At 58.5% G+C, this 26,800-nt stretch overlaps 2 protein-coding genes across 5 annotated transcripts; both read left to right on the forward strand.

Annotated features, from left to right (window-relative positions):
• Nucleotides 1-5,133: 5,133 nt before the first annotated feature.
• WBP2 (WW domain binding protein 2) lies at nt 5,134-13,735 on the forward strand. Of its 2 annotated transcripts, XM_004592900.2 has the most exons (8): nt 5,138-5,349; nt 7,269-7,374; nt 9,950-10,085; nt 10,869-10,961; nt 11,437-11,571; nt 11,734-11,856; nt 12,583-12,659; nt 12,762-13,735. In XM_004592900.2, the coding sequence occupies exons 1-8, from the start codon at nt 5,291-5,293 to the stop codon at nt 12,813-12,815; spliced, it is 783 nt and encodes a 260-aa protein (XP_004592957.2). In that variant the 5' UTR covers nt 5,138-5,290; the 3' UTR covers nt 12,816-13,735. The 2 variants fall into 2 exon arrangements, with proteins under 2 accessions (XP_036352095.2, XP_004592957.2); XM_036496202.2 differs by lacking the exon at nt 11,437-11,571 and having other exon boundaries at nt 5,134-5,349.
• Nucleotides 13,736-14,541: 806 nt separating this feature from the next.
• UNC13D (unc-13 homolog D) lies at nt 14,542-26,574 on the forward strand. Of its 3 annotated transcripts, none has more exons than XM_058676697.1 (32): nt 14,549-14,919; nt 15,602-15,637; nt 15,772-15,879; nt 15,978-16,037; nt 16,145-16,211; nt 16,398-16,578; nt 16,865-16,909; nt 17,006-17,074; nt 17,170-17,239; nt 17,369-17,473; nt 17,598-17,690; nt 17,776-17,879; nt 19,078-19,195; nt 19,323-19,447; nt 19,558-19,648; nt 19,733-19,789; nt 19,868-19,965; nt 20,068-20,119; nt 20,199-20,329; nt 20,414-20,534; nt 21,345-21,488; nt 21,670-21,768; nt 21,856-22,062; nt 22,165-22,233; nt 23,081-23,160; nt 23,601-23,706; nt 23,803-23,874; nt 24,173-24,256; nt 24,348-24,468; nt 24,915-25,038; nt 25,357-25,553; nt 26,025-26,574. In XM_058676697.1, the coding sequence occupies exons 1-32, from the start codon at nt 14,815-14,817 to the stop codon at nt 26,144-26,146; spliced, it is 3,261 nt and encodes a 1,086-aa protein (XP_058532680.1). In that variant the 5' UTR covers nt 14,549-14,814; the 3' UTR covers nt 26,147-26,574. The 3 variants fall into 3 exon arrangements, with proteins under 3 accessions (XP_058532682.1, XP_058532680.1, XP_058532681.1); XM_058676698.1 differs by lacking the exon at nt 14,549-14,919 and adding an exon at nt 15,011-15,478; XM_058676699.1 differs by lacking the exon at nt 25,357-25,553 and having other exon boundaries at nt 14,542-14,919.
• The last annotated feature ends 226 nt before the right edge of the window (nt 26,575-26,800 follow it).

Consider the following 26,800-nt stretch of genomic DNA (forward strand, 5'->3'; position numbering starts at 1 on the left):
CAGCTGCACAGATGTCCGCTGTCTAGGTTCAGGGACTCCTCGCAATGGCCGGGAACCCCCTCCTCTAGGCCCAGGAAGGTTGGCGAGTTGTGCCAAGCAATTGCCTCTCAGCTCCAAACCCACAGTTTTTGTTGATCAGGGCTCTTGTCACCAAGTGCCACAAACCAGATGATTTCCACAGCCAAAACGACCCTTCTGGAAGGCCTGCGCCTGGCCTCGTGGCTAAGACACAGGCTGAACACTCAGATCCCACATGTTCAAGCCCCAGCTCCACTCCTGAGTCCAGCTTCTTGCCCACGTTTACCCTGGGAAGATGGAAGGTCACAGCTCCAGGGTTGGGTCCCTGCCAGCCACACGGGAGGGAGGGAGCCAGCAGATGGCAGTGTGCTATCTCTACATGTCAAAGTTAAGAAATAAAATGTTTTGTACAAGTTATGTGGGGAAAAAATTCAAATACTAGTTTACTGTAAAATATTTTTGAAGGCCCACATTGTGGTGCACAGGTTAAGCCACCATTAGTGGTGCTGGCATCCATGTCAGAACATCCCATGTCAGAGCAGCCAGGGCTGCTCTGTTGCCGATCCAGCTCCCTGCACATGTGCCTGGGGCAGATGGCTCGTTTAATTTCCATTTGAAAAGCAGAGAGACAGGTGAGACAAATTTTCCATCTGTTGGCTCATTCCCCAAATGGCTGCAAAGTCAAAACTGGGCCAGACTAAAAGAAGCCAGAAGCCAGGAGCTTTTTCCAGGTCTCCCATATGGGTGCAGGGGCCCAAGCACGGGGACCATCCTCCACTGCTTTCCCAGCTGCGTTAATAGGGAGCTGGATCAGAAGTGGAGCAACTAAGGCTCGAACCAGCGCGCATACAGGATGCCAGCATCCTGGGCGGCAGTTTACTGATCCAAACGTTCAACCTTCCCAGGAGCTTACTGAGTGCCTGAGGCAGTCTTCCAGGTTGGAAACTGAAAGTCAGCTGTCCAGGTGTCCAGCAGGATCAGCTGCTTTTAGAGGACTCTGCCCCATGCCTCTCGCCCTGGCATCTGGTGGGTAGCCAAGAGTAGTTGGCAAAATCCTGGGCTTGCATATCTCAGCCTTTGTGTTGGCACGGTGAGTGCCAAGCTTACCCTTCTGATAAGGCTCCCGACGAGTTGGATCGGGGCCTGCAGTAATGACCTCACTGTAACGCTGCTGGCAGTTCTATTTCCAAATAAAGACATCTCTCTCTCTCTCTCTCTCTCTCTTTCTCCCTACCTACCTATCTTAGATTTATTTATGGGTTTGAAAGGCAGAGTTACAGAGAGAGGAAGAGACAAAGAGAAATTTTTCATCCACAGGTTCACTCCGAAAACAGCCACAACATCCAGGGCTGGGTCAAGCTAAAACAGGGGACCGAAAACCTCCAGGTCCCCCTTGTGGGTGCAGACGCCCAAGGACTTGGGCTTGCCTCCACCATTTTCCAAGGCTCAGTAGCAGAAGTTGGATCAGTGGAGCAGCTTGCACTCAAAATTGTTCTTGCTTTTTTTTTTTTTTTAAGATTTATTTATTTTAATTGCAAAGTATGATATACAGAAAGGAGAAACAGAGAGGAAGATCTTCCTTCTGTTGATTCACTCCCCAAGCGGCTACAACAGCCAGAGCTGAGCCAAACTAAAGTCAGGAGCCTGGAGCCTTCTCCAGGTCTCCCATGCAAGTGCAGGGTCCCAAAGCATTGGGCTGTCCTTGACTGCTTTCCCAGGCCACAGGCAGGGAGCTGTATGGGAAGCAGGACCACCAGGATTAGATCCAGTACCCATATGGGATCCTGTGGTGTGCAAGGCATGGACCTTAGCTACTGACTACCACGTTAGGCCCTCCTCTGTATTTTTTCAAATAAAAACATTTTATTTCATTTTTAACATTATTTACATAGTTGAGAGGGATGCATGCTCACGTGGGTTTCTGGGTAGAGGTTTTTTTTTTTTTAAGATCTATTTATTTTAATTGGAAAGGCAGATGTACAGAGAGGAGGAGAGACAGAGAGGAAGATCTTCCGTCCGATGATACATTCCCCAAGCGACCGCAGTGGCTGGTAATGCGCCGATCCAAAGCTGGGAACCAGGAACCCCTTCCAGGTCTCTCACGCGGGTGCAGGGTCCCAAAGCCTTGGGCCATCCTCGACTGCTTTCCCAGGCCAGGAGCAGGCAGCTGGATGGGAAGTAGAGTGCCGGGATTAGAACCGGCGCCCATATGGGATCCCGGGGCGTTCAAGGTGAGAACTTTAGCCGCCAGATCACGCCAGGCCCAGCTGGGACTTCTTAAAGCAGCGCTCTGCTGTGGGATGCGACATGGCAGCTGACAGGCACCACATGCAGGTTTCTCCCCTTTTAGTTTCTATCTTCAACGATTTTTTGCTAAGCCTTTTTTTTTTAAATTGGAGCAACTGATGCCGACATGGGATGTCAGCACCGCAAGTGGAAGCTTAATTTGCTAAGGCGTGGCACCAGCCCCTCTGGTTCCCTGTAAATATCCATTGACACTGTCAACCACGAACTCATGAACAAAGTTATGATAGAAGCAAAGACAATTCCCCTCAGCTGCAGATAAGGCTTGCAAAACAGGCAGGCCAGAACCTACTACACTCAACTCCCATTTGTGCTGCAGAATGAAGGTGGGTTGTGAGCCCTCCCTCAACCCAAAGATAAACAGGACGGGGGGGGGGTGGTGGTGGCGGGGGGAGCGGTAGAAGATGCAAGTTCATTGAAACATCCAGGCTGGGAAACAGGCTGCCTGCTCTGAGATTTCTCAATCCTTGTGAGGCACTAGAAAAAGTCCTTGTGGACTGTTTCCTCTGGCTTTTTCTGACCCAACACTGTCTCCAGGGCAAATTTTCCTCCTGTCAGAAAAATCGCTCAGGCCTACAACAGGATTTCTGTTTTTCTTTCACCACCCTGCAGCTGTTTTAACTTTCTCACAAAATTTTCTAAAGATTTATTTTTTGTTGCAAAGACAAATTTACAGAGAGGAGGAGAGACGAGGATCTTCCGTCCTCTGATTCACTCCCCAAGTGGCCACAACGGCCGGAGCTGAGCGGATTCGAAGCCAGGAGTCTCTTCTGGGTCTCCCACACAGGTGCAGGGTCCCAAGGCTTTGGGCCATTCTTAACTGCTTTCCTAGGCCACAGGCAGGGAACTGGATGGGAAGCAGAGCAGCCAGGACCCAAACAGCACTCACGTAGGATCCTGGTTTTTGCAAAGGGAGGATTAGGCACTTGAGCCATTGCACCAGGCTGCCTGTTTTAAATCTATTTTTAAAAGATTTATTCGTTTGTTTAAATTTGAAAGGCAGAGTTAGAGAGAGGAGAGACAGAGAGCCGGATCCTCCATCCACTGGTTTCCTTTCTCAAAGGCTGCAATGGCCAGAGCTGACAAACACAGGGCCTGACGGCTGTCTGCCACTTCCCTCACAGTCCTCTGCGCAGCCGCTGCTGTCCAGCCTGAAGCCAGGGCTGGGAGTGCCAGAGCCAGGCATTCCATTCTGGTTGCCCACAGGGGTGATGGAGGGTCATGTTCTTGGACCATCATCCCCTACCTTCCAGGCACACTAGCAGGGAGCTGGATCCAAAGTGGAACAGCCAGGGCCAAAACTGGTACCCTAGTAGGACGTTAGCACTACAGCAATGGCTTATGCTGCTTTTCCACAGCGCTGTCCTCCTATACGTGTTATATATACATATACATTACATATACATATTTAGTGAAAGTATACTGATATTCCATCTTTCAGATAATAAGCCTTGGCAATCTTTTCCTATGAACACACAAAAGCTGAGGGTTTTTTTTTTTTTAAGATTTATTCATTTTTATTACAAAGTCAGAGATACACAGAGAGGAGAGACAGAGAGGAAGATCTTCTGTCCGATGATTCACTTCCCAGGTGGTCACAACGGCCGGTGCTGCGCCGATCCAAAGCCAGCAGACCAGATCCTCTCCTGGGTCTCCCACACGGGAGCAGGGTCCCAAGGCTTTGGGCCATCCTCGACTGCTTTCCCAGGTCACAAACGGGGAGTTGGATGGGAAGTGGAGCTGCTGGGATTAGAACCGGTGCCCGGCGCCCATATGGGATCCTGGCGCTTTCAAGGCGAGGACTTAAGCTGCTAGGCCGCGGCGCTGGGCCCTGAGTTGTTTTTTAAAGGTTGTATAGATGGTACGTGACAAAGCCGGGAGCAGAAAGCGTGGTGGCCATGCACAGCAAGGTGCAGCCTGGCGGGGTCTCGCCTGAAGCTGCTGCGTTTCCGGCTCTTTCCCAGGGCCAAAGTCTCTGGCTTTTCACATAGGAATGCTCCTTCCAAAGCGAACTCAAGCATATAGATCGTTGCCTGCTTACAAACAAGCTCTGAACCCATGAGATTAAAGATTCACCACAATCCACCCTGGGCCAGCGGGCAGCGAGGCCGGACACTCGCCCTTGGTGAATCACGAGCTTGCATGAGTCAGCTCGATGTTGTAAGCCAGGGTGTCTGGCTTCCGGGCCCGCACCGCGCCTGCTTTCAGTTATCCCGAAACTTGTTTAAATTTTCCTGTCAGCGGCCGGGATCAGCCGGACTGCAAAACCAGAACATTCTAGAGCGAACAGCGCCACCGCGAGGCCAAGCTGTGGCGCAGACGGCGGAGAGGGAACCTTCCCTTTCCTCCCTCAGGGAATGCGGGCAGGGCGCGAGGGGGACAACCCTCACAGCCCACCCACCTCGGAGCGTCCGGGCTGACTTGCTTAAAGGGAGGCTTGTGTTTTCTAACTGACCCGGCCCAGCCCAGCACGGCGGGCCCTGAGAACAGCTGTGGCGGGAATGTCGACTCCACAGTCTGTCAGTATGAACTTTATGAATACGCGTCCCTGGCCTTCAGGACTAATCCCCATGATGAGAAGCTAGACTGTGACTTCCTAGCCGTCTGGGGACGCTCCCGGGCCGATTGTTTACCAAAGCCAGAAGCGTCAAGCCCCAAGAGACTACAGGTTCCAGAATGCATTTGTAGAATGCGGCTCATCCAGTAGCGTAAAGACAGCCCGAGGCGGAGGGAGCATGTTCTCCTGGGAGTTGTAGTCTGCAAGTTGTTTGTGACGCAAGCGGAAACAGGAGGAGCCGACGAAGGGAGTAAACTATTACCACGTGACACCCGGCAATCACGTGTCGGCCCCGCCTCCGGCGCGAGCTGTAATTGGCTGGCTCTAATAAGAACGACGCCACTCGGGGCGGGCCGAAGACGGGCGCAAGCGTAGTGCCTTCTGAGCCTCGGGACCCCGTCTCGGGAGACTATGGCGCTCAACAAGAATCATTCGGAGGGCGGCGGAGTGATCGTCAACAACACGGAGAGGTGGAAACTCTGCGGAGGGAGCCTGGGGGGATGAGGGCCGGGGGTCCAGGGGGTGGGAGGTGAAGGTGGGCAGGGGGTGGCGGCGGAGAAACGGGAAGAGGGAGACTGGATGGGGGTGCCGAGTGGGGTAACGGCTGGAGGCGGGGCCGGGGGCGGTGGGGGCCTTGGGGCGGAGTTGTGGGGTCGTGACGGGCTTGGGGCGACGCTGGGGGCCTAGGGGGCTGACCCCACCCCCAGAGCTGGGAGGAGCCAGAAGCAAAAGTAATTGTAATGTATGGAGCCTTTACTACGCGTCTGGCGCTGGGCCTTTTCTAACTTCTTAGGGCGGAGTCTTGTGCGAGGAAGCTGTTACTACCCACGTTTTCCAGGCAGGCAGGATGGGGCGCACAGAGGATGAGTGATCAGATGTGAGCGTCTCAGGGAAGCAGTCTCCCCTCTGAGCTCCAGGACTTCCCTTCCAGCAGTCAAACGTGCATCGTATTCCAGAAGCTATGGCTCCAGGAAAGGAAGGAGTTGAGGGCCAGAGGTCAAGTTTGGCACCTGCAGCGAGCACCCCTCCTCCATTCCCGTGTCTTTTGGTCCCGAGTGCCCCGTTGGCCTGGGCTTTGCCAGCAGGCGCCAGACTGACAACCCCAGGAGGCTCGTGCTGCACCGGGACCCTCGCTGGGATCCCCTGCCTTCTCTCTTCACACCTCTGGGCTCCTGGATGTCTCTTTGGCCCAGAGCATTGCACCAGCCAGTGCTGGTGGGCTGAACGTCCCCAGGAGGGCCGTGTGCCTGTCCCAGACCACCACCCTGTCTGCCGGGGGAATCTGGCATCAGTGGGCCGGCTTTCCCTGCATCTTAGGGCTCAGTGCCTGGCGGTCACTACTTTGCTGTGAGCTGCTCCCTGGGCTGGCTCAGTTCTTCCCACTGGCCCTTCCCTGGGTCAGGAAGGTTGTTATATTTGGGGTGGGGGCGAGGTAAGGGGAGAAAGGCATATGCAGCCGTGAGGACTTGTACCTTTCTGTTAAATCCAGTGATCAGAGTAGCCTCACTTGGCAACAGGTCTGTTTTGTCTCTGTGTCTCCTGGGCCTAGACAAACACTTCGGGTGTGTACTTGGCCCATCTCTTGGGATTTTTTTCTTAAATTGGAGCTTAAAAATGTGTTTTTCTGGGACAAGAGCGTGGCTTTGCTGTGGGGCCTCGCACCTACCTGCACAGACCACAGGCTGCTGAAGAAACCCCTGGAGACAAGGAACTCCCATCCTCTGCTGCGCCCCACCTCTGGCCAGCCCCAGATACCCACAGTGGCCAATGCTGGGCCAGACTGAAGCCAGGAGCCCAGGATTCTGTCTAGGGCCCTCCAGTCACTGGAGCCATCCCGGCTGCTGCCCAGGGTGCACTGGAACCAGTAAGTGAATCCAGGCTCTCCCATGTGGCCTGCAGGTGTTCCAAACCACGTCTTAACCGCCACACTTAAAGCTCACCCCAGGAGGCTCATTTCTGGGAAAAAAATAAATAATTCGTGCTGGTTAAATGTTTTTGGGTTTGACCCTTGAGCGGATGAAGGCCTCTGAGTGCGGAGAGCCATGGGGTCCTCTCAGACACTGCGCTCGCAGGGCAGTCCTCCCCCAGACGGACCCCTCGTGCTGTGGGCACTCATGCCCTAGACTAACCCTCCAAGCGTCTGTGTGTCAGCTTAGATTACAAGCCGACAACACGAGACTGACCAGCAACGACTGTGTAGAACAAGAACCCAAATAAAGTGACCCAGTCCAAGGCTATGTGAGCGGGAGCCAGAGAGCAGAGTTGGGCCCTGCCTTGCTTGGCAGTGGGGATAGTGTACCAGGCCCTGCAGGTGAGGCGGGCCTGCTGTTTTGGGATGAGGGACCCCAGCTCCACCCTGTCTCATTTGGGCCTCTTGCTCTCGCCACAGCATCCTCATGTCCCATGATCATGTGGAGCTTACATTCGACATGAAGAACATGCCCGAGGCCTTCAAAGGCACCAAGAAGGGCACCGTCTATCTTACCCCCTACCGGGTGAGTTGGGCAGCGGGACAGTTGGTCTGGGGCTCAGTGGTGGCCAGCTCTTGTCCTGGTTGTGGATCAGCTGAGGCCCCTGGCGGAGTGGTCTCTGGGTCCTGTGCAGAGTCAGCACCTGACAACACCTGTCCTTTGTCACGTGTTCCTAGCAGCCTAGTGGGCAGCCAGGCTGTGATTCCGTGCTGCCCCTGCAGCCTTCCGGAGTCAGACATGGTGCTGGGGCACTGCGGGGGCAGGGTGCTGGGAGAGTCGCCGGAGAGGCCTCTGTACACAGCCTCGGCGCTGCATGCAGTAAACAGGATGCAGTGGTGTGGCCCAGCCTCCAGGCTGGCAGAGAGCCCAGCAGGGCTGCAGGGTGAGTGTGCCAGATGGCGGAGTGGGCCCAGCCACCGCATCAGCCACATGGACTCTGGGAGCTGTCAGGGGAGCTCTGCAAGGCTGAGACGGAAGGATAGCTATGAACTGCAGAGCCAGGGGGCTTAGTTATTTATTATTTACTTTTTTTTAAGATTTATTTATTTTTATTGGAAAGGTGGATGTACAGAGGAAGAGGGACAGAGAGGAAGATCTTCCGTCCAATGGTTCACTCCCCAAGCAGCCGCAACGGCTGGAGCTGAGCCATTCTGAAGCCAGGAGCCAGGAGCTCTTCTTGGTCTCCCATGTGGGTGCAGGGTCCCAAGGCTTTGGGCCATCCTTGACTGCCTTCCCAGGCCACAAGCGGAGAGCTGGATGGGAAGCTGGGCCACTGGGATTAGAACTGGCACCCATATGGAATGCCAGGCACGTGCAAGGCGAGGACTTTAACCACTACGCCATCGCGCTGGGCCCAGTTATTTATTATTTACTTTTTTTTTTTTAAGATTTATTTATTTTTATTACAAAGTCAGATATACAGAGAGGAGGAGAGGCAGAGAGGAAGATCTTCCGTCCGATGATTCACTCCCCAAGTGAGCGCAACGGCCGGTGCTGCGCAGATCCGGAGCCAGGAGCCAGGAACTTCCTCCAGGTCCCACGCAGGTGCAGGGTCCCAAAGTATTGGGTCGTCCTCGACTGCTTTCCCAGGCCACAAGCAGGGAGCTGGATGGGAAGTGGAGCTGCAGGGATTAGAACCGGCGCCAATATGAGATCCCGGTGCGTTCAAGGCGAGGACTTTAGCTGCTAGGCCACTGCGCCGGGCCCTATTATTTACTTTTTATTGTTCATTTTCATCTACTTGAAAAGCAGAGCCTACATGCATGAAGAGAAAGGTCTTCCATTTGCTGCCTTGCTCTTCGATAGCCAGGGCCAGGCCAGGTGGAACTCCCACGTGTGTGGCAGGGGCCCAGGCACTTCCACCATCACCTGCTGCCTCCCAGGAGGCCTCAGTGGGCAGCGGCACCAGAAGCCAGACAGCGGAGCCTGGAACCAGAGCTCCACTCCAGAGAGTGGGCCGTGTTCCTAAGTGGCGGCCAACCCACAGCACCTGCCCTGGGTGTTGGGGCTGTAATTGCCATGACTTGGCAGAGCCAGGGGAGGCTTGAGACTCCATGTGCGGAGGCCAGAGTGCTTGGTATGAGCTCCAGGAGGTACTGCCTGTGTGCATGGGCCAGCAGGGCCCCATGGCTGCGTGGGCGGCCGTGTTCTCAGGGAGGCCCTGGTGGCTCGGCAGCTGCACCTCCTCATCTTGGAGCCCCTGTGGTCCTGTCCTATTGGCTGAAGCCCAGGGCTCTTCTGGGGCTCCTGCCCCTCCCCTCTGGCAGTACACCCTCCACCCCTTTAATTGCTTTCATTTGTGGGAAGGAGAGAGACTGAGCGCTTGCCGGTCTGTGCTGTGCTGCTCGTGTGTCCACAGCAGTGGGGTTGAGCCACTGGGAATCTGTGAGCCGGGAACTCACTTGGGTCTCTCATGTGGATTGTAGGGTGCAGGTGAGCAGGAGCTATAGTTTTGAGCAGAGCCTTTTAAGATCTTATTTTTATTTAAAAGGCAAAGTTATAGAGAAAGGAAAAAAAATCTTCCATTCCCTGGCTCACTGCCCAAATGGCTGCAATAGCCAAAGTTGAGCTGGTCCATCCAGAGCCTGGAGTCTCTTCTGGATCTCCCATGAGGCTTTGGGCCATCCTCTACTGCTTTGCCAGGCCACAAACAGGGAGCTGGATGGAAAGTGGAGCAGCCAGGACACAAACAGGTATCCATATGGGATCCCGGCACTTGCAAGGCATGGATTTAACCACTGAGCCGTGGCGCCAGGCCCTCTGGTGACATCTTATCTGCTGTGACATGCACCTCTGCCCCTCCTTGCCTGTCCCCTTTATAGGACAGTGGTATGTCCTCCTGTGTGCCTTGCCCATGATGGGCTTGCTGTTCTTGGGAGTCAGGTCTCCACACCCCACCTTAGCCATCTGCTACAGAAACTGCCCTGGATTCTTCTCTGTCTCTCCTTCTCTCTGTAAATCTGTATCTTCTTTTCCAATAAAAATAAATTCTTAAAGCTTCCCTGGGAGTGTGTTGTGCAGAGAGAGCCCTGGTGCCCTGCAGTGTGCACTACCCCCACCCTAGAGCCAGCACTGACGACCCTCACCCTTCGGCCCTCAGGTCATCTTCCTGTCCAAAGGGAAGGACGCGATGCAGTCGTTCATGATGCCCTTTTACCTGATGAAGGACTGCGAGATCAAGCAGCCCGTGTTTGGGGCCAACTACATCAAGGGGATGGTGAAGGCCGAAGCCGGAGGTAGGTGATGCAGGCGCTCAGGGGCATGGTTCTGTGCGGTCTGGAGGCTGTTCCTTCCGGGCTCTTACTTGCCCAAGCCTGTGCTCTCTTCCTGGCCGTAGATTGGTTTCCAGGAGAACACCTGGGCTACAAGCTGGGTGGCAGAGATGGGCTTGTGGCTGCCAGGAGCTGGGGCACCTGCTGGCACCGCAGTTGGCAGCTCTGTCCTCCTTCCTGACAGTGGACTCAGAAGAGAGGCAGGGGTTTATGGGCCAGGGAGGGTGCACACGGGTTCCTTGTGTGTGGGAGAGGCCTGCCTTGGGGGTCCGACTGTTCAGTCACCATGTCCCACAGTCCCTACTTGCATACCCAGCCAGGCTGTAGCCTTGTGGGGAGGCCCACCTGGCCCTCTGTGGACGGAAGCCGGTCTAGAGGGGCCTGGCATGATGGTTAGGCCCCTCAGAATGAGAGCTGTGCTCTGAACTTGAACGTCAGTTAGTGCCAAGTGTGGCTCTCCCGCCCCCACCCTGTGGTGCTGCCGGGGATTGATTGGCAGTAGCCGCCTTGGTGTGGCTGTGTACCCTTGATTGGCAGGGGCCCAGGACAGCTTCGTTCCACGAAGGAAAAATCCGCTTCTACAGAGAGGGCAGTCGGTGCTGAGTGGTCTTTGGGTGGCAGGAAGAGGTTTCCACATCTCTGCATGGTGCAGCCTCCAGGCATTGCTGGGGACCTGGTGGGCTGTCTTGGGGGCAAGGCCTGTTACCTTCTCTGTGCTGTTTGTTCACTAACTTTGGCCCTCCTCAGGTGGCTGGGAGGGTGCTACATCCTACAAGTTGACCTTCACAGCAGGGGGCGCCATTGAGTTTGGACAACGCATGCTCCAGGTGGCATCTCAAGGTATTTGGCTGTAAACCTCAGGGGCCAAGGACACACTGGTCAGTGGGAATTTTGTTGCTTCTCTGTTTTGTTTTGTAAGTTCTCAAGATAAGTGTCCAGACCCTGGCCTTGGAGTTGGGGCCTGGGCTGGGAGCTGGGATGAAGCCTGTGGCACAGGTGTGTGGCTTCTGGCAAGGCTGTTGGGAGTGAAGGATGTTATCCTAGAGCTCCCTAAAAAAACAAACATGTAACCATCAGCACGCCCTCGCACCCTCGTTCCCGTTAAAACCCGGGGCTCGGCAGGACCTCGGCAGGTTGCGTCGCGAAACCTTCGTTCCTCCAGCCACCCTGCCCTTCCTTGCCCTGTCCCAAGTCCCCTCGGCTGCTGAGGCAGACCTGGGTGCGGGTGGAGCGTGGCGTGGGGTGGTAGGCAGCGGGCCGCCCTCCCCGACCCCTGGACAGCCCCATTCATCTCTCTCTCCCCTTGTGCTTGTAGCGTCCAGAGGTGAAGCCCCCAGTGGAGCCTATGGGTACCCTTACATGCCCAGTGGGGCCTATGTCTTTCCCCCGCCAGTCGCCAATGGAATGTACCCCTGCCCTCCTGGCTACCCCTACCCACCGCCCCCACCTGGTGAGTGTGTCCCCTGCTGCCCACCCCCCAGGCCAGGGCTTTAGGAGGGCTCGTGACTCACAGCTGCTGCCGAGGCTCGGCTTGGAGGGGCCCCAAGGAGCCAGGCCGGGCGGCTCCCTAGAGGCAGCTCCTCACAGGGTCCCTATTACTGTCTCTGAGCAGAGTTCTATCCAGGACCTCCCATGATGGATGGGGCCATGGGATACGTGCAGCCCCCACCACCACCCTACCCTGGGCCCATGGAACCACCGCTCAGCGGCCCCGATGTCCCCTCCACTCCTGCAGGTGAGTGGGCTGCAGAGAGCCCTGGAGGATGCCAGAAGCCACTGGAAGGTTCCATGTGGCCAAAACCGCAGCCTGGGGATCACCCATGGGACTGGTGGGGCATTGGCCTGGTAGCTGGTGAGGGTCCAGGCCCGTCTGTCCTTCTGTTCCCATTGCTGCTCTGCAGAAACGAGCTCTGATGGCCACTTAGTGGGCTTGTGTCAGGATTACATGGGGCAGGATTGACAGGGACTTGGAGGGACCCTGCCAGCACATGGCAGATGCTCAGGAACCTTAGATGGTGCTTTCGTTGGTGGCACTGGGTCACAGCACCTGCCACCCTGGACCTGTGGCATGGAGGGTTGCCTGGCTGAACACACTCCTGGGCAGCAGCAGAGGGTAGGGGCCGGCATCGTGCGGCACAGAGGATCAAAAACTGCTTGTGTTGCAGACAGCTCACAGTAGATGTCTGGTTTGAGTCCCAGCTGGTGTTTCTCACCCAGCTCTGCTGACGCATCTGGGAAGGCAGTAGGGGATGGCCCGGGTGCTCGGGCCGCTGCCACCACATGGGAGACCCTGACGGGCTCCTGGCTCCTGGCTTCAGCCGGGCCCACATCTGACTGGTGTGGCCATCTGGGGAAGAAGCCAACAATTGGAAGACAGATCTCTCATTCTCCCTGTCATAGACAGTGAATAACTCTTAAAAAGAGTGAGGGGGCCTGTCATTAGCACTGTTTGTTTTCGCAGCTGAGGCTAAAGCCGCAGAAGCAGCTGCCAGCGCCTATTACAACCCAGGCAACCCGCACAACGTGTACATGCCCACGGTGAGTGCCCAGGCCCTGGGCTGGGGCAGAGGCGGGGCGTGGGGGTTGGGGATTGCCTCCCTCTGATCCTTCTAACGTGTTTCCTCCTTTTTCCCTTTTCAGAGCCAGCCCCCCCCACCCCCTTACTACCCCCCAGAAGATAAGAAGACTCAGTAGACCCCGCCCACCTCCCTCCCTGGCCCTCCCTGCTCCCTGCTCTTTCCCACTGTTCCCCCAGGCGGCCCCTGGGGTGGGGGAGGGAGGGCCTTGGTCTTCCTCTAGGTCTGATTATAAACAGTTCCCAGGAAGTGCTGCTGCCGGAAGGGCGGCCCCTGGCCATGAATGAAGCCCCAACTGCCCGCTAGCTCCAAGTGCAGGGCTGACCAGCCTTCAGCCCAGCCTGCCGCTCCCAGCCCTGGGGCTTTCCTGGGGAGTGGAGAGGGCCCCAGTTCCTGTTCTGCTCCTGTGGCTCCTCCCCATGGAGGGACTCTCTGGCCACCTCCTCCACTTCAGTCCATCTCCTCCACTTCGCACTTGACCTCCTGGGCTCTGTCAGACCAGCTGTGTGTCTTCCCCACCGGGCCTGCAGGGCCTGTCACATTCCCCACGCTGGTCTGTTGTGCAGCCCTGGTCCTGCCCAGCCACCTTGCCTTGTCCTTGCTTGCTCTCTGCCAACCTCTGACTTTGGGGGCCCAATGGCCCAGCAGACAAGGCCACTGCACCTGGGGAGGGAGCTGCTCTGCTTCCTACTGGCACCCCTAAACCTGCCTTCCCGCCAGACCGGGCTTCCTAAGGGAGTTGGAGAACGCACGTGTCCCCTCGGGCTGGCAAGCAGAGCCTTGACCCCGTGCGCTGCCCACAACCTGCCACCTACCCTCAGCCATCCTCTGCCCTGTGCCCTGCGCCCCTGGATGCACTAACATTTTGCTTTACATTTGTTCCTGGACTGGCCACCAAGTGAGGAGATGGTTATTTAAAGAGAATCCCCTATTTATTTGGCAAAAAGAATCCAGTTAATATATTAATGTGAAATAAACCCTGTTTGCACCTTGGTTTGTTTGCTAAAAATGTGAAATAATAAAAATGAAGTAACTGGATGCTTTGGAGGACTGTATGGGGTGATCTGTGGCAGGTAGGGAGGGGCGGTTGGGAGGAGACCCTGCTCTCCAGGGTAGCCTGATGCCCCCTGCGCCTGGCTGCAAAGGAGGTGACACCAGTAGCGGCCTGCCCAGCACCTCGCCTTGCCCCCTGCTGGTTGCTCTTGGGATTGCAACTTTGCCCTGGACTAGGCTGGAGGAAGCTAAATTCCCTACCCCCAACACTCACATAGGGTATTAGAACTTGTGGGGACTGAAACACTCCCCACACCCACATTGTGACCTGTCAGTTACTCTTGAACCTAGGTGGGAGGGGTGGGTGGAAAATAAGTCCTAGTAGGCCCTTCCTCCCCGTCCAGGCGCTAGGCACGAGGCCTGCGGGTCACAGGGCTCTGAGACAGACTGGCCATGAGTGGGTTTTCCTGTCCCTGGCAGAGACGGACAGTGGGGCCTTTTCCTTCTGCCAGCCCCGCTCAGCAGCCCTCGGGGGTTCAGCTGCCCCCCCCACAAGGTGTCTGGAGGAGCACCCTCCCGATGGGAGGGGCGGGAGGGTTGAGGGTTGAGGGCAGGGACTGAGGGCCAGCCATGGCCGGCACAGCCCATTCTGTCACCTCCATGGAATGTCACCTGTGAGGTGGAACAGGCTGTGCAGTTGGCTGAGGGCTGGGTGGACATAGCTCACACTCATTCGAGCCCAGCTCCACCCCTGCCCCAGGACAGGGCCAGGTCCAAGCTGGGCGGGCGTGGTGCTATGGGTGGGTGGGGCTGTCCTGCCCTGCCTTCTCCGCTGGGAGTGGCAGCCCCTTCCTTAGGGCCTTTAAAGGAGAGTGGGGTGAGGCCGGCGGCCCACAGGGCCCACCTTCTGTGCCAGCCTAGGGGAGAATCCTGTAGGATCCTGGCTGGAACAATACACAAGGCCCCGGCGAAGACAGTGACACCCTGGTCCTCCTGCCCCACTCCTGCCCTCCCCTCCCCCACCCCGGCAGAGGTGGCAGCCTGGGCGTCTTTACATCATCCTGCGGCTTTGCTGTTGTCACCCAGAACAGGGCCACTGCAGAGGGAAGGGCAGAGGGGCCACCATGGCCGCACACCCGGGCCACCCCCAGCGGAGGGCCCCTCTCTTGCGTCAGGCGATCAAGATAAGGCGCCCCAGGGTCAGAGACCTGCCCCAAACGACCCAGGAGGTAGGAGGGACCTCAGTGGGGAGAAGCACTAGCCCGGGACAGGGAGGGCGGTGGCTCTGTGTTCTCGGGCTTGGGAGCCCCAGTGTCGAGGCCCACCTCCATGCCAGCCCTGCTCCAGGCGGGGTCTTCTGGGGCAGCAAAGAGGGGGATGCCTGACTGGGCTCTCTAAGTCACTGTGAGCCCCCTCGCTCTGGTGGGGTTGGCCCCCACAACCCTGCTCCTGCAGCCCCAGAGTCCCTGGCTCCCTGAGGGGATGGGTCCACGTTGTTAGCCAGGGGTAAGAGTTGGGGCTCCTGCTTGGGCACCAGCCCAGCAGCCCCCAGCAGCCCTCTTCATCTCCCACCTCCACTGCGGGGCCTCGCTTCCGGCACTGGGGTGAGGAGCTGAGACCGCCCGATAAACTGAGCTGCTTCCTCTGGGGCAGGAAGGGAGGGTGGGGGCCAGCGCGGGGTGGGAGGAGGACTCGTGCCGCCAGGTCAGCTGAGCACCCATGGACCCCAGCAGCAGCAGGCCCAGGGAGCAGCTGAGTGGCCCCCTGGTAGACCTGCTGCAAGAACAGGTGCAGGGCAGCAGGGGTGGGGCTTTGAGGGCCAGCCGTGGGGGCGGGGGGCCTGGCTGCCTAGACCTCAGCGTGGCCAGTTCAGGCCCGGAAGGACTCCCATCTCTTCCCCGTGCTCCTCAGACAGAACCTCCGTCACACCACTTACCCCCAGAGGAGGTAAGTGTGGGGACAGGCGCCTGGTGCAGAGAAGCAGCTGGTCTTGTGGCTGGGGCTGGAAAAGGGTCTTCCACTGCCCGAGGGGTGCTTGGCTGAGGCTGGAGTGGGCGCCTGAGTTGCTCCTCCTGCCCCAGCGGGCCCTGCTCTACGAGGAAGCGCTGTACACAGTCCTGCACCGCCTGGGGCAGCCAGAGCCAGACCACGTGAGTGAGGCCTCGGAGCTGCTGCACTACCTGCAGGAGGTGAGCCCCCTCCTCCTGGCAGCCTGCCCCCCAGGGAGGGCCCGCTCCCATCCTGGGCCCCAGTCTCCCTTAGCCCCACTATCTGACCTCCCCACCAGGCCTTCCACATAGAGCCCCAGGAACATGAGCAGCTGCTGCGACGGGTCCAGGAGCTTGAGGTAACCCCGGGCCACCCTGTCTCATTCTGGGCTTTGGGAGGGGAGGGGCGTACCAGAAGCCCAGCTGGCCTTTCTGGGACTCAGTTTGGTCCCTCCTGACCCTTCAGAAGCCGACATTCTGTCTGAAGGCCACAGTAAAGCAGGCTAAGGGCATTCTGGGCAAGGACGTCAGTGGTGAGTTGGGGCGTGGTGCCACCCCATCGCCCCAGGGGCTTCTCCCTGGCTGCAGCCTCTGCCCTTCTCAGCCTGACCCCCAATCCCCTGGGGCTGGCCCTGTCTTGGCAGGGACTCCTCCAGCAGTGGGTGATCACAAGGGACAGTCTGTGTTGGGGTGGGTACACTGACTCCCATCCTCCCCAGGCCTCAGCGACCCCTACTGCCTGCTGGGCATAGAGCAAGGGGTGGGCGTGCCCGGGGGCAGCCCCACCTCTCGGCGAAAGCAGAAGGCTGTGGTGCGGGATACCATCCCAGAGGACCAGACCCACCGCACCCAGGTCATCACTCAGACGCTCAACCCGGTTTGGGACGAGACCTTCATCCTGTATGTGGTCTTACCCTGACTGCTGCTCCTGTGGGAGGCAGGGGCTTCCTGCCTGACTGGGGGGTGGGATGGCGTGGGGAGGGGGTGTGTTGGTCCCTTGCGCAGACAATGGGACGGATGGGGACAGAATGGTGACACAGATGCCATGTGTGTGATGAGGCAGGAGGGGTGTGGTAGCTGGGGAGGTGGGTGGGGGTATTGGAAACACTGGATACTGCAGCTTCTGGGGACGGGTCTCCTCCCTTGAGACTCTCGACTGCTCCTTCATTCCCTCTTGTCCCTTCAGGGAGTTTGAGGACATAGCCAGTGCCAGCTTTCACCTGGACATGTGGTGAGTGCTGGCCCACCCTAGGGTTGGGCAGGACAGAGAATGGGGGCCAGGCCCCCACCCTCTAGCTCTGCTTCCTTTTCACTCTGTGCCCACTAGGGACTTGGACGCTGTAGAGTCGGTGAGACAAAAGTTGGGCGAGCTCACAGACCTACACGGGCTGCGAAGGTAGGTGCTGCTGGGGCCTGGGCGGGCTGGAGCTGGCGAAGGCCAGCCTGACCCTCAGGCACTGAGCCCAGCACCCTCACCGGACTCCTGAACAGGATCTTCAAGGAGGCGCGCAAGGACAGGGGCCAGGATGACTTCCTGGGCAATGTGGTTCTAAGGCTGCAGGTGAGGGAGAGGAGGCTGGAAAAGCAGCAGCAGCAGGAGGGGGTTGAGGGGAGCAGGAGGGGCTGCCAGGTTGTCCTCACTGTTGCCAGGACCTCACGGCCACAGACCCTGCCTTCCCTCCTCCCCCAGGACCTGCACTGTCGTGAGGATCAGTGGTACCCCTTGGAACCCTGCACCGAGACCTACCCAGATCGTGGCCGCTGCCACCTCCAGTTCCAGCTCATTCACAAGCGGGTAGGTCCCAGTGGTAGGGGGCAAGGACAGGGGGCAGACCAGGGGTCCAGCTGGACTGGAGTAGAGGAAGGCTGCATCTGGAGTGGGGTCCCCTTTGCTCATAGCCCTGGGGTCCCCATTGCAGAGAGCCACGGCAGCCAGTCGCTCCCGGCCCAGTTATGTTGTACATCGCCACCTCCTGCAGCAGTTGGTGTCCCACGAGGTCACCAAGTACCAGGTACTAGCCTTGCTGGGCAGGGCACAGCCAGGGCTATCCTCAGGGTCTGACGCCCCTCTCTCCACCCCCATACTGTTCCCCTTAGGCGGGCAGCACCTCCTGGGATGGATCACTGAGTCCCCAGGCTACTACCATCCTCTTCCTCCATGCCACGCAGAAGGACCTGTCCGACTTTCACCAGTCCTTAGCGTGAGTGTGCAGCCCTGTGCAAGGCCCTCCCAACCCTGTCTGCCCCCTGCATGCTGGCAGCCCCTAAGCCTAGCCCTCTAAAAACAGGGAAATAACTTCTTAGCCCTACCTGTGTGTTTTTTATTTATTTGAAAGTCAGTAGTACAGAGAGAGAGAGGGGTGAGATCTTCTATCACTGGTTCACTCCCCAAATGGCCACAATGGCCAGAGCTTAGCTGATCTGAAGCCAGGAGCTTCTGCCAGGTTTCCCACTTCGGGTCCTCCTCCATTGCCTTCCCAGGCCATAAGCAGGGAGCTGGATGGGAAGTGGAGCAGCCGGGACAGAACCCTTATGGGATGGCAGTCCTGCAGGCTGTAGCTTTGCCCCCTCCACCACAGCATCAGTCCCAACCGGTGGGCTGTAAGTGTGAACTTGGAGACTTTGTGCCCTGACTGGCTGCTCAAGACATGGCACTGGAATCTGGAGTGGGGTCCCCTTTGCTCACAGCCCTGGGGTCCCCATTGCAGAGAGCCATGCATCCCCCTGTGCCCCTTCCGGGCACCCCCATGTTGGCTGCTCCCACCCTGGGCCTGGCCCCATTTAAAATGAGGTAACTTCAGAGCCAGCCAGTCTCCATGCTGATTTCAACAAGTGCATGTGAGAGTTGGTGGCATGCCCCCATGTTCTGTCACATTCCAGGAATGCCACGAAGGGGCACGTAGACATGCCCAGAGCATGTGAGAAGTATACCAGGAGGGCACTCCCAGGCTCCTGGCTGGAAGCTCCGTGGGCCTGGGCGGAGACTGGTCCAGGGTGGCAAGGAGGACATTGTGGCTAGTTGGGTGCCCTTAGGCAAGTGATACCAGCTGGAGAAGGGCATCTGGAGACTGGCCATGGGATGGAAATAGGGCGTGAGGCTGCAGATACAGCAGGCAGCAGATGGTGAGGGGCCCAGCTTGCCTACAAAGCCAGAGCACGTGATGCAGGTGGCAGCTGTGTCCGGCTGGGCCCTTGGCTTGTCCCCGGATGATCCTCTCTCCCCATCAAGCCCTCCCATTGTGCAAACAATCCTGAAATTTTAAACTCACCAATATCCTGTCAAACAGGCAATTTGAGAAGCACCTGCGGGTGCCCCTTGGCGCCAGCCTGGGCTGGTCGGGGTGGCTCGGCAAGGTGGCCGTTCCTCCTGACAGACTGCCATCCTCTCTGCCCCTGCAGGCAGTGGCTGGCCTACAGCCGCCTCTACCAGAGCCTGGAGTTTCCCAGCAGCTGCCTTCTGCATCCTATCACCAGTATTGAGTACCAGTGGATCCAGGGCCGGCTCAGAGCTGAACAGGTGGGCGTAGGGCAAGCCGGCCGGCTGTTGGGCAGGCAGGTGTCAGGGAGGGACAGAGGGCAGGGGAGGCTGTTTGGACCCCATAAAGCTCTCTGTTGCTCCTGCTGGCATCTTCCTGGCCCTGCAGCTGGAAGAGCTGGCCACCTCCTTCAGCTCCCTGCTGGCCTATGGCCTTGCCCTCATCCGGAAGTTCCGATCTGTCTTTCCCCTGTCCATCCCCGACTCCCCAGCCCGGCTGCAGTCTCTCCTCAGGTTAGTGGCTGCCCCTACCACTTCTGCAGAGGGCTTGGGGTGGGGGCGGGGGCCTTGATGAAGGAAGGAGGGTGGCCACAGGGAGGCAGGATGTTGGCACTGTCTACCAGGGTCCTGGCACAAATGTGCAAGACGAAGGCCTTCGGAGAACTGTGCCTGGACAGTCCCCCACTGTCTCAGCTGGTGACTGAGGCCCTCCAGGTAAGGCTCATACCTCCAGGGGCAGGAAGGGTGGGCTTGCCTGGGCCCGCCAGCCTCTCCCTCTCATGGCCTTTGTGCCCACAGACAGGCACAGTTGAGTGGTTCCACCTGAAACAACAGCATCATCAGCCCATGGTGCAGGTGAGGGGGTCCCAGGCGGGAGGGTGTGGGAGTGCCTGCCTGTGTCGGTTCCCACTCAACGTGCTTACACCCCACCAGGGCGTGCTAGAAGCTGGCAAGGCCCTGCTGGGCCTGGTGCAGGATGTCCTCGGCGATCTGCACCAGTGCCTGCGCACCTGGAACAAGATCTTCCACAAGTGAGACCAGACCACTGGGGCGGGAGGGAGGGGTCCCACGAGCTGGACCCAAGGACCAACCTCCCGTGTGCGTCCCCGGTCACACCCATCCCCTTTTTTCAGTGTCCTCAGAATTGACCTCTTCTCCACGGCTTTCTGGGAGCTACAGGGCCTGGTGAGGCCGTGGTCCCTGGGCTGCGCCCTTTCCAGATCTGTCACCCTAGCCCACCCCACCACCATGCCTTGCCTTGCAGGTGGCCAAGCAGGCGCAGGACCACATGGCTACCGTGTGCTCCCCTGTGTCCCCAGAGGTGGGCGAGAGTCTCTTCCAGCTCTATGTCAGCCTCAAGGAGCTCTGCCAGCTAGGCCCACTCCCCTCTGAGAGGTGGGCAGCAGGCTGGCACATGAGGAGAGGGAGGGACCACAAGGACCTGAGGCCTCACCCAGGCTGAGTCTCAATTCTCCCCAGGGACAGAGTCCCGGCCCTGGATGGCTTCCACTGCTGGTTTCAGCCAGCCATCCCCTCCTGGCTGCAGAAGACGTACAGCGTGGCCCTAGAGCGCGTGCAGCGCGCCGTGCAGATGGACCAGGTGGGGCTGGGGTGGGGCTGATGCCCTGGGCGGTGGGCACAGGTGCCAGATGTTGTCTTTCTACATCCTTGGGCCTGATGGGGAATTCTGAGCAGAGCCTTACCTGCTCCCTTGGCAGCCCCCTGCCCAGGTCCCAACTTGGCAGCAGTAGCTGCCCTGAAGGGGAGAAGAGGGTTGTATTTGAACTGTTCTCCCTTCCTTATTTATTTGGCTAGGATAAATATATATATATTTACTTGAAAGGTGCAGTTACAGAGAGAGGGTGGTATCTTCCATCACTCCTCCAATGGCTACAATGGCCAAAGCAGTCAGGCCAAAGCCAGGAGCTTCTTTTGGGTCTCCCACATGGGTCCAGGGGTTCAAGAACTTGGACCATCCTCCATTGCTTTCCCAGGTGCAATAGCAGGGAGATGCATCAGAAGTAGAGCAGCAAGGACTTGAGTTGATGCTCATGTGGGATGCCAGCACTGCAGGTAGCAGCTTAATTTGCTATCCCACAGTGCTGGCCCAAAAGGTTGCTTTGTTTGCTTTTAAGATTTATTTGAGAATTACACAGAAAGACAGGGATCTCCCATATCACTGTTCACTCCCAAGAGGGCTGCAGTAGCATGGTCGGGCCTGGCCAGAGTCAGGAGTTTCTTCCAAGTTCTTCACGTGGATGCTGGGGCTCAGGCACTTGGGTCATCCTCTGCTGCTTTTCACAGGCATTTCGCCCATTTAGCTAGATCAGAAGCAGCGTGGTCAAGACCCGAACCGGTGCCCATGCTGGCTCCAGTATCTTTCTTTCTAAGTGCTCTCCTCTCCCCCAAGCTTGTGCCCCTGGGTGAACTGACCAAGCATAGCACGTCGGCCGTGGATCTGTCCACCTGCTTCGCCCAGATCAGCCACACTGCCCGGCAGCTGGACTGGCCGGACCCAGAGGAGGCTTTCATGATCACTGTCAAGTTTGTGGAGGTACAGTGTCCCCCCTATTCCCAGGACAGCCATGCTGTCCCCTCACCATTTTTCCTGGTTTGGGAACTGGCGGGGCTCCAACGCCCGTGTCTGAAATCCTCTAAATACCCTCCTTCCACCTGCCCTTCCTGAATGCCCTCCCACTGACAGAACCCCTTGGTCCCATCCCGCCCCTTCCCAGGACACCTGTCGTTTGGCCCTGGTGTACTGCAGCCTTATCAAGGCCCGAGCCCGGGAGCTGTCTGCAGGCCAAAAGGACCAGAGCCAGGCAGCCGACATGGTGAGGACCAGAGCTGGGGGTGCAAGGCACGGGTGGGGCCTGGCTACCCTGGCGCCATACCACATTCCTTTGCCCTGCCTGCCCCAGCTGTGTGTGGTGGTGAACAACATGGAGCAGCTGCGGCTGGTGATCGACAGGCTGCCCTCCCAGCTGGCCTGGGAAGCCCTGGAGCAGCGGGTCGGGGCCGTGCTGGAGCAGGGGCAGCTACAGAACACACTGCACGCCCAGCTGCAGAGTGCGCTGGCCGGGTTGGGCCATGAGATCCGTACAGGAGTGCGCACACTGGCTGAACAGGTACATTGTCCCCGCCTCGATTTCTGCCTCCAGCCTGGTCCCAGTGGAACTCAGGCTGTGTCCAGTGACGAGCACGCTTGGCCTCTCGTTTCCTGTCCCCAGCTGGAGGCGGGCATCGCCATGCACATCCAGAAGCTCGTGAGTGTCCGGGACTCCGTCCTGCCTGAAGATGTGAGTGTGCCTCCTTCCCCACTGCCCTGCCAGCTCTGTGTGTCGGGGTTTTTGGGCATCAGACGTCAGTCCCCCAGCTTGGGACAAGCCATGTCCTCTCCCTGAGCCTCAGCATCTGCCTTAGATGCTCAGGGAGGCGGCTGGGTCACCTCATAGGTTCTCCTAACATTATCAGTTATTGGGATGACAGGGGAAAGGGAGGCTGTGGCTTTGCAGCCCCATGGGCCAGGGTCCTGCGTCCTTCCTGGCAGCTCTGTGTCCTGTCTGTCCCCTCACTGGGAACATGCACACCCTGTGAAGTAGGGCTGGGTTATTCATGACTTGTCAACTGCTTAGGGAACACTCAAGTGGTCCCAGGCAGTGATTTCAGCAGCTGGCGCTTGACCCATGGACAATGTCTAGACAATGTCATAGACAATATCTAGCTACGCTGCGGTCAGACAGGAGCGGTAGCAGGAGAGCTAGCCTGAATCCTCACAACAGTTGTGATTGGAGCAGTGAGTGTGTCATAGAGAGCAAACGCAAGCACGCTAGAGGTGGGGTGCTGCAGAGGGCTGTGAGTGTAGACAGTGGTTGGGGTGGCTCGCCTCTTAAGAGACCTGGAGCCCAGCCAGGAGCCCCAGGACAGAAATGTGGAGCCCTGGGGATTTCTATGGGAAAAGCCAGCAAGGGCAAAGGTCAGGGCCTGGCAAGTTCAAGGGCTGGACCAGCGGTCTAGTCTGGCTACAACAGCTGGAACCAGCTGGAGAGGAAGGCTGAGAGGCAGGCAGAGGCAAGACCTATACATGGGAAAAGCCTGCCCACACAAGCTCTGAGCTCCTTGTCCTGTTTCCTGACCCCTTCCCAGGCCATCCTGCCTCTGATGAAGTTTCTGGAGGTGAAGCTCTGCTACATGAACACCAACCTGGTACAGGAGAACTTCAGCAGGTGCACAGCAGCCCCGCCCCTTCCCACGCACCCCGCCTGTATTCTGGCTCTTAACGGTGGACTCTAATTGCAAATCAAATTCAAATCACTAATTCAAATCACTCTCAGGCCACTATTTCTCCCTGAGCAGTGGCACGTGCTGTGTCTGCTGTTTCTGGAGTGGCCATACTGTCCCTGGGAGACCACCTGCCCTCCCCTTGAATGACTGCTTGTTGGGTCGCCCAGATATTCCTGAAGAGGGCTCTGCACCCATATTGAGGACATGTTGGACAGGAGGCACCTGCCCCCTGCTTGCCTCCCATCTCCATCTGTGGGGCACCTGGAGGAGCAGTGAGAGGAGGTGGGGTGGGCCTGGGTTCCCTAGATCTCCCCTTTCTCAAGACCCCTCCCTCCTCCCTTTGTCACCCTGCCCTGAGTCCGGCACCCCGCCTCTAACCCAGCCTCTTGAGCCTGCTGTGGACTCACACCCTAGTGGTGCTGGTGGAGGCCGCCACCGCCCAGCGCAGCTGCCCCCTGGCTTCCTGCAGGCTCAAGACTGCCCTGCAGGTAATACTGGGCCAGCCTCCCTGACGCGTGGGGATGGGGACATGCAGGGAGAGTGCTCAGGGTCACCTCTGCCGTCCTCCATCCCGCACCTCCCAGAACCTGGAGATTTGCTTCCACGCTGAGGGCTGTGGCCTACCGCCGGAGGCCCTGCACACAGCCACCTTCCAGGTAGGGGGTTTGGGTGAACTTCCAGGTAGGCGGTGGGGCACAAGAGAAAAAGGTGTCCCTTTAGTCAAAAACTAAAAACGTCACGCTTTAGAACTGGGCAGTCATCCCAGCGCGGGGGCCCTGAGCGCTTGCGCAGGTGCTGACGGGGCTTGCCCAAGAAGCCGGGGAGGGGATGAGGGGGGGTGGAGGAGAGGGGGTCAGGGCCCCAGCCCGCCTGTGCGCTGGGCACTCCTGAGGAGGGCGCAGGTGCTTCCGTGGACGCAACGACTCAGGTAGATTCTTGGCCGCGCGTCCCCAGGCTCTGCAGAGGGACCTGGAGCTGCAGGCGGCCTCCAGCCGGGAGCTCATCCAGAAGTACTTCTGCAGCCGGATCCGGCAGCAGGTGAGGCAGCCTTCCCTCTCGCGGCTCCACTGCAGCCCGCGGCCCCGCCCGCTCGGGCCCCAGCTGACCCTGCGCATGCTCCTCACCCCAGGCAGAAACCACCTCTGAGGCCCTGGGGGCGGTCACGGTCAAGGCCTCCTACCGCGTCGCGGAGCAGAAGCTTCGCGTGGAGATCCTCAGTGCCTCCAGCCTGCTGCCGCTGGACTCCAATGGTGAGTGTGAGACCAGGGTGGCCCTCCTGAGGGGGGGGGTGTTGTCTCATCTCCGGGTGCATTTCCTCCGGGTGCCAGGAGGGGTCAGTGCTGCTGAGCATGGATTTTTGAGTAGTGGGGCTAGCTGGTGACCCCGGACCCCCAAGTCCACGTTTATGTATTTGAAGGGCAGAATGGAAGAGAGGGTGTCCATCCGATGGTGAACTCCCTAGACAGCCCCAAGCGCCTGGCTGGAGTCAGGCACTTTATCCAGGTCTCCCACCCCTGTGTCAAGGGCCCAGGAACCCATCTGTGACCTTCCCCCTAGGGGTGTGGTGGGGGAAGAGCTTACTTAACAAGGGAACTGGGCAGTTAGGACTCCAACCGGTGCTCCTCATGGAATGCTAGTGTTGGGCGGCCCGACTTGCTGCAGCACACCTGCCCTTCAGCCAAAGCTGTTCTCACAGGCTCCAGTGACCCCTTCATCCAATTGACCTTGGAGCCCAGGCATGAGTTTCCCGAGCTGGCCCCCAGGGAGACTCAGAAGCACAGGAAGGACCTGCACCCTCTGTTTGATGAGACCTTTGAATTGTGAGTGGGTCCCCCCTCTGTTAGCTCTGCCCCTGAGTCTGTTGCTCCCAAGAGCACATCTGGACTGAGGGGAGGGGTCCGTTGGACAAGCTTTTGCTTCCTATATTTTGCACTCAAGGCTTGCAGGTAATGGTCCTGTCCCTAGGTCCCCAGGAGCCTGGGGTCACAAGAGGAGGTGTCACCTGATGTGGCCAAGAGCTCTCAGCACTAACCCCAGTGGCTGGGGCTTTCCTCTCCCAGGCTTGTTCTGTCCCCTGCAACCAGGGATGGGGGATGGCAGTACCCAGGCAGGCAGCTAAGGCCAACTCTGTCCTCTAGTTTGGTGCCGGCTGAGCCTTGCCAGAAGGACGGGGCATGCCTCCTGCTCACCGTGCTGGACCACGACACGCTGGGTGCTGACGACCTGGAAGGGGAGGCCTTCCTGCCTCTCTGCTCAGTGCCTGGGCTGAGTGGCTCTGAGGAGCCTAGTGAGGTGCCTCAGACCCGCCTGCCCCTCACGTACCCCGAACCCAACGGTAGGCTGGAGCCCTGGGGTGGGCAGGGATGGGAGCCTGTGCAATGGTGGAGCATGGAGACGCTGCTGAGGAGTGCGGCCAAACTCAGGAGACCGGGGGAGTTGAGGTGTGGCCAGGTCTTAGGAATGGGGGTCTCTCAGGAGCTTGTGGAAGGCCTGTGGCTCTGAGCAGGGGTGCACCTGTGATGAATGCCATGTGCGCCTCTCACACATCGGCTCTGTCCATCCTCAACCAGCCAGTGAGGCCGATGCGGTATCAGAGCCACTTCCAGTGAGGCAACCAGGCAGGGCCATCAGCCAGCCAGCCTCAGGCCTACAGGACACGGCCGCAGGCACCTCAGGGTGGCGGCTGTTCCTGCTTCATGCTTTTGGATTTCCCTTAGGTCAGGTGTTGAGAGCTGGTGCTGTGCACCGCCCCCATCCTGCACCCCTTCCCTGAGGCTGAGCCCCACCCCTCTCTCCGTCTCCACAGGGGACCCAATCCTGCAGCTGCTGGAGAGCCGGAAAGGTGACCGCGAGGCCCAGGTCTTCGTGCGGCTGAGGCGGCTGAGAGCCAAGCAGGCTTCCCAGCATGCCCTGCAGTCAGGGCGGTAGCAGTGGAGGCTGAGGGGAGGGTGGGGACCTGCCAGGCCATTGGCTTGCCCTCCAAGGTCCTCCTGCAGAGCAGAGCAGAGCCCCTGTGATGGAGCACCAGCAGCTGTGTTTATACTCCTTCCCCGCCTCCCCACCGCAGCCCTGACTCGGGTGTCCTGCTCTCCTCTTGGAAAAACTAGTTTTAGTGGAATGGGGTCTTCTAGTCCACCTGTTCCAGGCTCTGGAGGGAACCAGGCCTGCAGAAGTGACAGCTGTGAGGGAAGGGAGCCTGGAGACTGGGCCTTGTGGCTCAGGACAGCAGGGGCTGTGGAGGGACCAGGGAAGACAGAGCGAAGACAGCACTTGTCACCTAGGATCCTCAGAAAAACTAATAAACCATCCAGTCACCTCAGAAAGGACATTCGTGGCCTGCAGCTAGCCCCCAAGGCTGGCCACCTTCTTCTGGCCCTCAGACGCAGAGCTGCGCCCACAGCAGAGCGCGGAGGCAGTGTGAGCCTAACCGTCCTGGCACGGGGCTGGAGGCGTGCATTCACCTCGCACACACATTCCTGGCTGCTGCTCGGGATGGAGTCCAGGCTGTGGGTCAGACGGGTGGGTGCTCTGCTGGCAGGCACAGCATAGCCGGGTGCTGTCGGCTGTAAACCACTCAGCCTA

Source organism: Ochotona princeps, chromosome 17 (assembly GCF_030435755.1).
Source record: "Ochotona princeps isolate mOchPri1 chromosome 17, mOchPri1.hap1, whole genome shotgun sequence".
NCBI lineage: Eukaryota > Metazoa > Chordata > Mammalia > Lagomorpha > Ochotonidae > Ochotona > Ochotona princeps.

What these genes read in the sequence shown, in the direction of transcription:
- WBP2 (XM_004592900.2), top strand. Translation starts at nt 5,291, where the DNA reads ATGGCGCTCAACAAGAATCATTCGGAGGGCGGCGGAGTGATCGTCAAC. An exon ending in GGTGAAGGCCGAAGCCGGAG is followed by an intron (nt 10,086 to 10,868) that starts GTAGGTGATGCA and finishes GGCCCTCCTCAG; the next exon opens with GTGGCTGGGAGGGTGCTACA. An exon ending in CTACCCACCGCCCCCACCTG is followed by an intron (nt 11,572 to 11,733) that starts GTGAGTGTGTCC and finishes GTCTCTGAGCAG; the next exon opens with AGTTCTATCCAGGACCTCCC.
- UNC13D (XM_058676697.1), top strand. Translation starts at nt 14,815, where the DNA reads ATGGCCGCACACCCGGGCCACCCCCAGCGGAGGGCCCCTCTCTTGCGT. An exon ending in AGCTTTCACCTGGACATGTG is followed by an intron (nt 16,910 to 17,005) that starts GTGAGTGCTGGC and finishes TGTGCCCACTAG; the next exon opens with GGACTTGGACGCTGTAGAGT. An exon ending in TGCGCACACTGGCTGAACAG is followed by an intron (nt 22,063 to 22,164) that starts GTACATTGTCCC and finishes TCCTGTCCCCAG; the next exon opens with CTGGAGGCGGGCATCGCCAT.